Source organism: Clupea harengus, chromosome 1 (genome assembly GCF_900700415.2).
Source record: "Clupea harengus chromosome 1, Ch_v2.0.2, whole genome shotgun sequence".
NCBI lineage: Eukaryota > Metazoa > Chordata > Actinopteri > Clupeiformes > Clupeidae > Clupea > Clupea harengus.
The window spans coordinates 19,327,325-19,339,266 of record NC_045152.1 but is presented as its reverse complement, the minus strand read 5'-3'; the positions used below and the strand labels follow the sequence as shown (position 1 = coordinate 19,339,266).

Here is an 11,942-nt window from a genome sequence, read left to right as displayed (position 1 = left end):
GGGGAACTATATGTCTCAGTCCGTCAGAAGAGCAGACGGTTCCCCAAAGAAGCATGTGCGGAAATCAAATCATTGGGGAATGTTTTTTTTTTTCTGAGCAATGCTTGGAATATACTGGGAGATCAAATCAGACCAGTCTGGTCTTACAAATCAGGCTGGACAAAACAGCACAGCACATGTGTAAATCTTAGCATATGTTGGTCTGTGCCTTTTGATAGTTTTAGATCAGCATGTCCTGCTGTTTTCAATATGTTACAGTTCTAGACTTAGCATATACTTGTCAACAGTGCTGGTCTCCAAACATAAACCCAGCATTGCCAAGCAACTAGAGCGCACAAACTTGCTCATGCTGGTCAGTGAGTTATTCAACAGGATTCTCACATGGATCAAACGCTCATGTAAAACTCTTGCAGTCACAGCCCTGACCATGTGGCCTATTATGGTAGACCTACTGGCAAATGTAAGTGACAGTGATCTAGAAATAGCAAACGCGTTTACTTCCCGCGGCTACTTTAAATGTCCGTACTGTTTCCCCATCACACGTCACGTCCCTGTGCAATACATTCTTTACTCGAATGGGTTATTTAGTAATAACAACTAGACTGCACCCAATGAACTGTTTTTGAGAAGAGAATTTCCCCTGCAATTTTTTAGATTCTCTGTCTCCGTTTTTATTTCAAGGTTTTACTTGTCATTTCTTGTTTTGTGGACTCACTTACATTGGACTGTTTGAACCACACTGTCGTGCAAGAGGGTTCATTGCCTCCAGGAGGCATCATTTCCCGATGTATTCGTGAGGCGGTGATGAGGATGGATTCAGGAGGTGACGTTGCACACCCTTTCCTAGCCTCGCTAAGCACACTACACGCAGAAGTTTGACAGCTCAGCGCAAGAACAAGGCACAACGCTGAGCCACTCACCTGATCGCATTTAGTGTCTGGGGAGACATTTCTTTGAGGATAAGAGAACACCTGAGGATACGTAATGCTGAACTGTCACCGTAGACGAGACTGACGTTCTGAAGTGAATCATATTTTATTAATTTTCATTAATAAGTGAGCATTTCAACTTATTTTGAGAACCTCACAGGGATTACCACAATGTCGAAAGACCCCGAGGAGGTTAATAAACTCACCGAGAGTACCTACAAGGTGGGTTTTAAACAAATGTCAAGAGAGCAGTACTTCAACAGGTGGGGCAAAAAGTGTTGTTTAGAGCCACGGCATGTAGCTTCTCATGTAGCTACCTTGAGACGTTTTGTTTTGTTTTATGTTGTCAGATGTTTGGAAAGCCAGAGCAATTCTGATCGCTAAGACTGACTGTATTGGTGAACTTTCTGAATGCAAATGTCCTTTACCGTTCATAAACATACGCTTTGTGTAGACGGAACTCTACATTTCCATTCCTCTGTCATATCATCTGGCACAGCTGGTTTCAGCACCATAAGAAAAGACGGTGTCACAAGTGTTTAAACTATGAAGTTTTAAATTGTTTCGAAAAGGCGCGTTTGCCATGTCTTGGTAGTTCTATTGGTGTAATCTGACCACAAGCGCTTGAATAGGCAAGACGTTCATGCCTTTTCCCTATTAACAAAACTAGCTACATTTCCCAATTACAACGATCCCAGACACCATATATCTTTCGGTGCTGTGTGGGCTAGTAGGCTGTGAGTCTATTGTTACTAAATGCATGACCATAGAGGCTAGACCCTAGAGGTGTAGTTTAGACGAGCTTACACATGGGATATCTCTGGTAAATGGTTGACGTTTGGCTCAACTGGTCAGCGTTATGGAATAAATGGAATGGATACCAATAAGATCCAGGTACGGTGGGGGCTGGGAAAGAGATAGCAACGCCTCAGAATGTTCCTGTAAGGATTTTATTATCTGCCTGTCATGAAGTCAGATAGCAAACTGATGTATTTCATTGTCATGTCCAAGATGTACAGATCAAAAGTTGGAAATGAATAACGATTGAATTACTCCCCAGAATGTTATGGAACAGTTCAACCCTGGTCTGCGAAACCTCATCATCCTTGGCAAGAACTACGAGAAATCAGTCACAGGTGGGTAACCTCCTGTAAGAACAGCAGTTGGAACAATATGCACCAGTAAACTCAGCCTTTAGATTTCAAACACTGCAAACTAGGCTATGTTAATGTAAGTTGGTAGAGGCCTACTTGTGTTTACCTGTCAGACTAGGCATCCATTTTAATGAACACTTTCGCTGGGATTTCTCAATGAATACTGCAAATAGCACATGTGGGAAATGTCTTTGTCTAACTGCAGCGATGACCCAGGCTGGGAAGGTCTACTTTGATGCTGTTTCAAAGATTGGGGAGAACGCAGCCATATCTCCAGTGTCCAGAGAACTAGGTGAGTCTCAGGCACTTATATCCAATCTGCTGTGGTTTCCCACCGGTGACTGCCTCTTCCCCGCGCCTCTGTCAAGATGCCCAGCTTTTAGTTTGTCATTGCTTCCCACGGGAGAGTTGAGGCCTGTGTGTGTGTGTGTGTGTGTGTGTGTGTGTGTGTGTGTGTGTGTGTGTGTGTGTGTGTGTGTGTGTGTGTGTGTGTGTGTGTGTGTGTGTGTGTGTGTGTGTGTGTGTGTGTAAGTGGTTGTGTGTTAGACTGTTGCTATATATCCCACTGCCCAGCTTTAAGTTAGTCATCATCTCGTCTACAGGAAAGTTGAGTCCGTGTGTGTGTGTGTGTGTGTGTGTGTGTGTGTGTATATGATTTATAACTATTATATCTATATGACGTAACGTATATCATCACACTGAGCGGACTTCACACACTGTCACAAAGAGTAATTGCACTGTGTTTAAGGTGTAGTGGGACCAGATGTCATTAACTAGACATGCATGGACTAGAACAGTCTATATGACTACTGTGGTGCTAACCTGTGTTAACAGGACATCATACACACCACAGAGAGCTGATATATGTATGCACAACGCATGTGTCATTTATGATACTGTTCTACCACTTTGTTTGTCTTGTCCTATTATTGTATATGGTGTAAATCATGTCTAGTGTTGTGTTACAGGATAGCTATCCTGCAGAGGTCTGCGTGAGACAGGCTCGCTCTCGCTTTACTTATGGTTATTAAAGAGTGTATTATTAGAAAACCTTGTCATAAAGGCTTTCATGGTCTCATCTGCATGGATCTAGATTTGCATTTCCATGCAAACCATGTGGCTACTGTACACTTGTCTGTACACGCAGCCTTGAATTCTAGGGCTTTAGCTGGACATTCACTAGTTCTCCCATAGCAATGCTTGATTTAAAACACTAATAATGGATAATAATAATAATAATAATATTAAAAATAATAAATAGCATGTTAAGCTTGGTAGCTGGCTGTGGTCCTGGGATGCTTATAGTGGAGATCGTGTGTGCGCTATACCCTCTATGGATAAGGGGTAATGTGAACTTAGGAGCTTTAATTGAAAGAAAGCTGCACTGAAACTCGATAATACATGAAAGAAAATAATAACATTACAAGAAAACAGTGTCACTGGTGCCACTATGCCTCATGTCAAAACAAAATTATGGAATACAAATCTTTTATCAGGTGTGACTGTGGTTGGGAAGGTTACTTGTAATAGGTTACAGATTACTTGTTACCCTGTTAAAAATGTTATAAGTAATTTGAATTTAAATAATTTCATCTAAGTATTGTAACTTATTACATGATTCATTTCAAATACTTTTTGATTGGCAGACAAGATGCAGTGCAAATTGAAATAAGATAACCAACAAAAAACAACGCTCAAAATGTTTGCACATTCCGCCAAATGAGTGGAGCATGTCTACACGGCCAAAAGGTGCAATAGAATGAATGTTGTATTCTACATATAAGCTTCTTACCGAAAAGAATGTAACCCATTTCTAATCACCCCTTTGTAATCAATTTTGATGAGTAACCATCATTTTATTACATATTTTTTCTCTTAACTGGATTACAATCACATTTACTTCGTTACTTAAGTACATAACTCTGTTCCATGTCACTAGTTACTCCCCAGCCCGGGTTGCCTGGTTACATGACTGAGACTGGCCTTCGCAGCCCCGTGGCTCAGACGTTTGTCACCTTCAGTGATGTGTTGATGGAGTCTCCCTCCCTCAGACTGTGAGGTGTTCAGTCTGTCTGGTTTACCTGTCTGAGTCAGGTACCACCTGCGCTCCTTAGAGCCACGAGGGACCTCAGGCAGATTAAACCTTCCATATAGTGAGACAGGCGACAGCGATTTGGTCACAGCAAGGAGGGTTAAAGGTGAGAGAGGTGATGGTATTTAAAGGACCCTGGGTTGGCCTGTGGCTTCGGTCGTTCAGGAGCTTGCAGTTGAATGTTATGTATGAATGAGTTGAGTTGAGGCTGTGACCTCTCTCTCTGTCCTCATTCACCGTTGGATGAGATCCAAATGACTGTAATCCCATTAGGCAGCTGTGTGTGTGTGTGTGTGGGAAGGGGGGGGGGGGGTTGTGCGTATGTGTGTGTGTTAATATGGGCGTATGCTAATATGCATGTGGTAGAGCAAATTTAAGCTGGTGTGTGTGTGTGTGTGTGTGTTTGTCCTGAGCAGGTGTACCATCACCCCATGTCCAGACTGAGTTGCTGCTCTTTATTAATCAAATGTTAATGACTTGCAGCACTGCAGTGGGGTGGGGGTGAGGGGGGTAGCTGTGCCCAGTATGGTGCCGTGTGTCTGTGCGTGTGAATCCTCTAATCTGCTCTAATGAAACCCTGACTGACGAGGAACATTGAGAGTAGTGTGTATTGCAGCCTCCTGCCCTGCCTGTCTGAGCACACGCCGTAACCACGCCGTAACCACACCGTAACCCCCCCGAGCCTCTGACTAGAGATAGTTACCATGGCAATGGCATATATATGAAAAAAAGAACAATATCAGTGATAAAGTGGAGAGGTTCTCAGTAAAGTTGACATGACTGCCATATCTCTCATGGCCTGTAAATCCAAATCTCCATCCACAGTCCCTTGCTGCTGACCTTGCTTCACAGGCTGATAGTGTGTAAGCTTGTGTTTACCTCCAGGAAACACATGAGGGGTTGCTATCGCAATGCCCTGCCTGTCTGACCTGAGATAAGGCTGGCGGGTGACGTCACTGAAGGTGGGCCTTGAGCAGCACCAAACCATTGCATGCCTACCACACACACACACACACACACACACACACACACACACACACACACACACACACACACACACACACACACACACACACACACACACACACACACGTGGGTTAAGGCATTACAGAGCTGGTGAGCAGCCGCTGTGGGGAAACCAGAGTGCGTGTGTGTGTGTTACCTGATACCCCCGAGAGCCATCGCCAGATTGACACACCTGCCTCCCCCTGCTCTGGGTTCAGATGTCACTGTGAAGGAAGGCCCTGGCTCATCTAGAGACGCTCTGGGTTCAGATGTCACTGTGAAGGAAGGCCCTGGCTCATCTAGAGACGCTCTGGGTTCAGAGGTCACTGTGAAGGAAGACCCTGTCTCATCTAGAGCCGCTCTGGGTTCAGAGGTCACTGTGAAGGAAGGTCCTGTCTCATCTAGAGCCGCTCTGGGTTCAGAGGTCACTGTGAAGGAAGGCCCTGTCTCATCTAGAGACGCTCTGGGTTCAGAGGTCACTGTGAAGGAAGACCCTGTCTCATCTACAGACGCTCTGGGTTCAGAGGTCACTGTGAAGGAAGACCCTGTCTCATCTACAGACGCTCTGGGTTCATATGTCACTGTGATGGAAGGCCCTGGCTCATCTAGAGCCGCTCTGGGTTCAGAGGTCACTGTGAAGGAAGACCCTGTCTCATCTAGAGCCGCTCTGGGTTCAGAGGTCACTGTAAAGGAAGGCCCTGTCTCATCTAGAGACGCTCTGGGTTCATATGTCACTGTGAAGGAAGGCCCTGTCTCATCTAGAGCCGCTCTGGGTTCAGAGGTCACTGTGAAGGAAGGACCCGCTCTGCTAAACATCACCTCCCATCACCGGCACCCAGGACTCTCCTACCCTGCTGCTGTTTTTCAGTCATGGACTCACTGCATTCTCTCTCTCTATACTGCAACAGAATTGACCATTTACCCCAAATATCTCATCTCTCTTCTGTATTATATGCATCATGGACAAGCAGTTGAATTAGTTACTACATTGTGATTCCACAATTATAGAAAATGATTATGCGGTTCTCGGAGCTACCACTTAACTACTTGTTGACCGTTTAATGTAGCAGCATAATTATTTAAATTTCACAAAGCCTAATTGCCTAGACGATTGTGTATTTAGCGCCAAACTGACTGGCACATTTCCAGTAATTGGCCAGCATATTAAAACCACGGGCAGTGGGTAGAGTTGAAGTTGAAGGCCAGGAGGAAGCTCCAGATCTGTGGGACAGATAGAGTTAGCAGTGAAGGGCCTCACCTGAAGGACCTATTGTGTGAGCGTCAGCAAGGTGGCAGGTCACACGGCCACAGGAGGGGAACCTAATCTGCTCCTGTTGATCCAGCAAAACACTCTGCAGCTGTACGGAGAGGGACTTGTGTGCGTCTCTGTATGTGTGAGTGTGCATGTCTCTCTGTGTGTGTGTGTGTGTGTGTGTGTGTGTGTGTGTGTGTGTGTGTGTCTGTGTGTGCATGTCTGTGTGTGTGTCTGGGTGTGTGTCTGTGTGTGTGTGTCTGTGTGTGTGTGTGTGTGTCTGTGTGTGTCTGTGTGTGTGTGTGTCTGTGTGTGTGTGTGTGTGTGTGTGTCTGGGTATGTGTGCAGTGTTTCCCCTACCATTATATTAGGGGGGCGCCCCGCCCCCCCAACGGCACCCCCCGCCCCCCCTGGAAGGTCAAGTTAATTTTGTTCAATTTTATTTTCTAAAAAGCGCCAGATCACAACGGAAGTAATTTAAGGTTACCTTTCCTATAGAACATGTCTATAGCTTGTTCTTTTATTAAACAACATAAATAGCCTAATGTTATTTATCTTATTTACACGACGGCATGTCATTTTTGTCTCTACATGGTCATGCGTTTACAATTCTCCTCTGCTCTCTGTATCGCGCACGGCGCACAAACACACAGACACGTGCGCGCACACACAGGTGATGAGCACACTCCCACCAGCGGACAGAATTGGGCTTAAGAATCAGTCCACAGCTACGGACACTTTTAAGCTTTTAAGAACACATTTCCAGGCGTTCATCTTTTCTTAGGTTTGTCTTTCGAAGTCCGTAAGAAGACACTTAAGAAAATGTTCGAGAAGGAGGCCCAATGAGAATGGCTACACGAGACGTGGAAGCAGAACGTATGCCCAGGTCCGCACCGAAAATTCAAAAATAGATCTGGCTTGCATTTTTATCATTTTCCGCGAGTTGTGCGTGGCCCTTTTTACATAGAGTCTGGTAATGAATCTATGAAATGTAATGACAATTATTTATTTTGCTGTGAATAATGAAGGAAGCAATAAATCCGATTATTTTCCAAACCCTCAAGAGCTGTTGCCATGGAGAGTTAACGTTACTTTCTGTTTGAAGATGAGGTAGCAGCTAGTGTTGAAGAATGGATGACTTGAAATTTGACGACTTTAAATTAATATATGAAATTGAACAACATCAACACTACGGATAAAATAAATAAACAAGGATAGCAAAACAGATTGATAAGCATAGAATGAGAACGGCAGAAACGCAGGCAGGACGTCAGATGACGAGACAGATCACAGTGACACAGGCTGGTTTTTTCCCGTCATATGTGAAGGCTGAGACATTCATAACAATTTATTCAGTCTTACTGATGGTCCTTTTGTAATGTCAACAGGTGCACTTCGTTGTGGACAGTACATTTTTGAGATCGTCAAATTCACACCTAACAACCAATTTAGTGGAATTATTTTGTTTATTTTTTAGATTTAGAAATAAAATAGTCTCGAGTAGCACAGGAATCCCGCCTGTTTGAGACTGTGGTGGCAAGCGCAAGGCTCTGTTTGGTCGTGAGTGAGTGAGCCTCGCGAGCAGGCAGACAGACAGTGATAACGTCTAGTAGTAAACAGACTGGGAGCCACTGTCCGACCCAAGCTGGTGAAATCTGCCATAGTCAGCTGCTGGATATAAAGGTATAGCACATGAAGTTTAAAATATTAAAAGAAACGAAATGGTTAAATCATCACGAGATAATAATAGATGTCATGGCTCTCTTTTATCATGCCGGTTCATTGATCCTGTGGGTATGCTACCCTACTCAGTAGCTCCACCAGCTATAACTAGCTAGTGAATTTTAGCCTATAACGTTAACCTACTCACTTGAGCTGCAAATCCCTACCATGCTACAGTATAATTAACACCTATCTCAGCAGATGTCTTCAATATGTTTATTGTTGTGCCATATTTTAAATCTAAATGTGTTAATTTATCTTCGTAAAACCCACTAGAGGACACTATTTAGAAGGATATTTTCCAAAAATTCTTATGGGGGAGCATACCCACAAACCCACCTACTTTTGCTGGGTTACAGAAAAAGAATAGGTTTTATCCAGGGGCCTAGCCCCCCCCCCCCCCCAAATGTGGGAACCTAGATTCGCCTCTGGTTGTGGATAAGTAAAGCCTATTTTGCTACATTTTTGTAGTCCTGGTTATCTTTTGTTTGGCATATTGGCATGGTTATTTAGAGGACCATTTCTCAATGGTTTTGTTCTTGATGAATGAATGTTTGTTTATTAAATCAGTTATTTTTCAACAATTAAGATTACAAAGAGAAAAATTCGCAACTTTTTCACTTCCTCCGGCAATTTCATAGCAACAAACTCCTTAAAACACAGCAACTTTCATCGAAAAAGCTCCCGCGAAATCACGATTTTAGGCCGCAACTATCTCAAAAAAGTTTTCCCTCCCCCCCCCAAAGCTGTAAACCTAGGGGAAACACTGCAGTGTGTGTGTGTGTCTGTGTGTCTGTGTGTCTGTGTGTGTCTGTGTGTGTGTGTCTACGTAGGGGAAGAGTTGTGTTGTCCCTGAGTTTCATGTGCGGACACCACAGTGCTGGACAACTTCCAGGAGTGTTTTCCATAATGCTGTATGGGGCCCCATGTGCTGAGTGCTGTTTCTTTAGAAGGTGACTGGGACTAACGACAGGCTGTTTGAATATCCATGTCTCTTTCTCAGAGACACACTGTTTGAAGTGTCCCAGTCGCGCAGTGACCGCACGTGGCTGGCATGTTTGCACAATGAAACAGGTGTCAACCAGCTGTGGATTTGGTTGATTAAACATTCCTACAGTCACTATAGAGCTGATGCTTTTTTTTGCCCCCAAAAAGTTGGCCTTTGGAAGATATTTGCATGTTGGCTTTCATCTGGGTGACATCAGGCTTATCACTGAATCTGAAAGCATTCCATGGGTAATGCAGATCTCTACTTCCTTGATAGTTAATCAGCTTTTGGCAAGGGCATACAGACACCATGAACAGAACTTCCATTTTCATGTTTTGTGTTGGGATACTTCTTCCTACTGTAAACTGACTGCCTCTTGATTGCGTTCATGTTTTAAGGTCATTAAACCTGCGCCATCGTAGATATACTTTCTGATTCCTTCCTCTGCAACGCAGTACAGTCTCCCACTGGTCAAACACTGTACTCAGTTATAAATCTACTGCAGGCTGCCTGGTCATGTAATCGCCACCACCCAAATCATCCTCCGATGGCCTTCAGTCACTTTTACTTTTACCGTTTTTATCTACAATAACAACATGCGGCCTTGGTGCAGAGATCTGTGGAAAACTACTGGAAAAACAAAATGACTGCAGTAACGGGTAAACTTCTGGCCATAACACTTTCTCCTTGTGCTTGTGCTTGTGCTTGTGCTTGTGGTTGAAACGCGCCCCCCCACCCCCAGTCACCTCTATGCATCATCCAGTCAGGTGTTGATTATTAAGATTAAAGGAAAGTAGTGTAAGTCTATGGCCCCTTATCTGGGTTTGGTTTGGAAAAGCAAATAGTATTTCAAATGTTTCTTCACCTTATCTGGACTTTACAATTCCTTTATATAATCTGCTGATCTGACCATGTCAGATGTAGAAATATGTTTATGATGCAGTGGGCATTGACAGACTCCTTGGCTAAACAATAGTCGGATTGCAGTTGGTCTGGCTTCTGCTTAGTGAGATTGATCAAACGCTGGTTTGTGAGCATTCCATTTTTCCTCAGAATATAATCTATGACTAGAAGTCCCAGCAATGTGTCAGTCGTGGAGACTTCATAGCTCATGACGAAGCACAAAGCACTGCAGCAAGGTCGGGTCTGTGAATGCCTGTAAAAACACAGCGTGACACATTATGTCTATGAAGTAACAGTAAGTAAAGCCACACCATGCTCAAGCCTAAGAGGGTGACTTATTTTAGACTGCCTGTTGTATACATCCAAAATGATCTAAAAAAATTAAACTAGTGTATATTCATCTTGACGGTGCCCCTGTTGTAGCGTTTTGTTCTGTTCCAGGTGTTTATTTACAGCCCCTGGGAACACAACAGGGAGCGTGGCGAGTCTTTTGAGAAAGCCCTTCTGTGTGACGTCATGTGGCATCCACACCCTCGTGCCGTGTTGTTCCTTCTGCGAGAGCCACGAGAATTGGGACCACAAAGGCCGCTTGAAACAGGATGTCATGCTGACCTTTAGACTGACGTGCTCGTTTAAGTCGACTGGGTAGACAATCAACCTGTTGAGCAGCGGTGGTGTGACCACTGCCTTTATCATGATAGATATACTAAAAAATGCAGACGAGATGACGTCCATGTTGTTAGAGCTAGGGCGTGCTGGCCAAATGACCCAGAGACCTGCTGGGCTGATAACTCAAAGAAGAAACTCCTCTCTGAAGCCTCTGGCAGCGCCACAGGTCACAGCTCATAGGTCACAGGTCACAATGCACAGGGAATGTATTTCATATATATATATTGTCATGTTAAGAGGAGCTACACAGATCTATGGATGTGTATAAACATGTATTTCATAGATCGTCATATATATTATACTCAGTACAAAAACATTTACAGATCTTCTACAGAATTCTCAGTTCTTTCATTTCTCCTTTCTCCTTTGGACACCTGTGAACACGGACCTGATGTCACTGGCCTCCTGTGTGCCGGTGGCTGGGCTTTTATTTGACTCACGCCATAAAACACAAACGTTAATGAATAATAAAAGCTTCAGAGGTGATTTGTCGCTTGGCTTCGTGGCTTTGTTTTTAAGTGTTATGAAAATGTATGTTTGTCTTCACTCTCCCTGTTCTCTTGGTGCTAATTTTAGGCAGAGAACTAAATATATCTAATGACTAATAAGTATATTTAGAACAACTGCCTTTCAACACATTTTGATTGTATCCTCTTGAACTCGTATAACCGAAATTGGTTTGAGGTTGTTTTTGTGTGTTTTTGCTTGATAGTCAGTGTTGGCTCACTGACCTTGGATCAGTTGTCAGTATAGTTCAGTAGCCTACTCAGCACAGAACAATACTACCATGTCATATACATGCATTGTGTCTTTTTGGATAATTCTGATGCCAAAAATGTATTAGACTTTAATGCTCTTTCATTAGATGTGAATGAAAATAAATGATAGCGTTCTTCTAATGTCTTCAGTGTGATTTGTAGGGATTAAGTCTGAATAACAGATTTTGTCATACAGATCAGAATCACAGTCTAGTTTGATGTACAGTCCTACCCTTCTGACACCCTCATGATCTCTTCCCTGCTTCTTCTCAAGCAGTAGTTTTAGTGTGTGTGTGGGGGGGGGGGGTAGTGTGTACTGAGGGTGGAAGGCTGTACAAATATAGGACATTCACACTGTTCTAGATCCATTCTCATTTAAGGCTCTCACAATGTGATTTGATTTGAGATTCAAGGCAAGAATTGGTTTTGATTTGTCTGGAAGGATCTGCGTGCTGATTGAGCTGTGATTA

General features: G+C 43.6%; 1 protein-coding gene across 2 annotated transcripts in view; it reads left to right on the top strand.

Moving 5' to 3' along the window:
* The first annotated feature begins 848 nt into the window (after positions 1–848).
* baiap2l1b (BAR/IMD domain containing adaptor protein 2 like 1b) overlaps positions 849–11,942 on the top strand; it is a 51,226-nt gene continuing 40,132 nt past the window's right edge. The window contains exons 1-3 of one of the 2 annotated variants that reach the window (XM_031570110.2): positions 849–1,151; positions 1,990–2,065; positions 2,289–2,375. In XM_031570110.2, the coding sequence (XP_031425970.1) occupies positions 1,101–1,151; positions 1,990–2,065; positions 2,289–2,375 (214 nt within the window). In that variant the 5' untranslated portion in view covers positions 849–1,100. The other variant, XM_031570118.2, reaches the window with a different exon arrangement.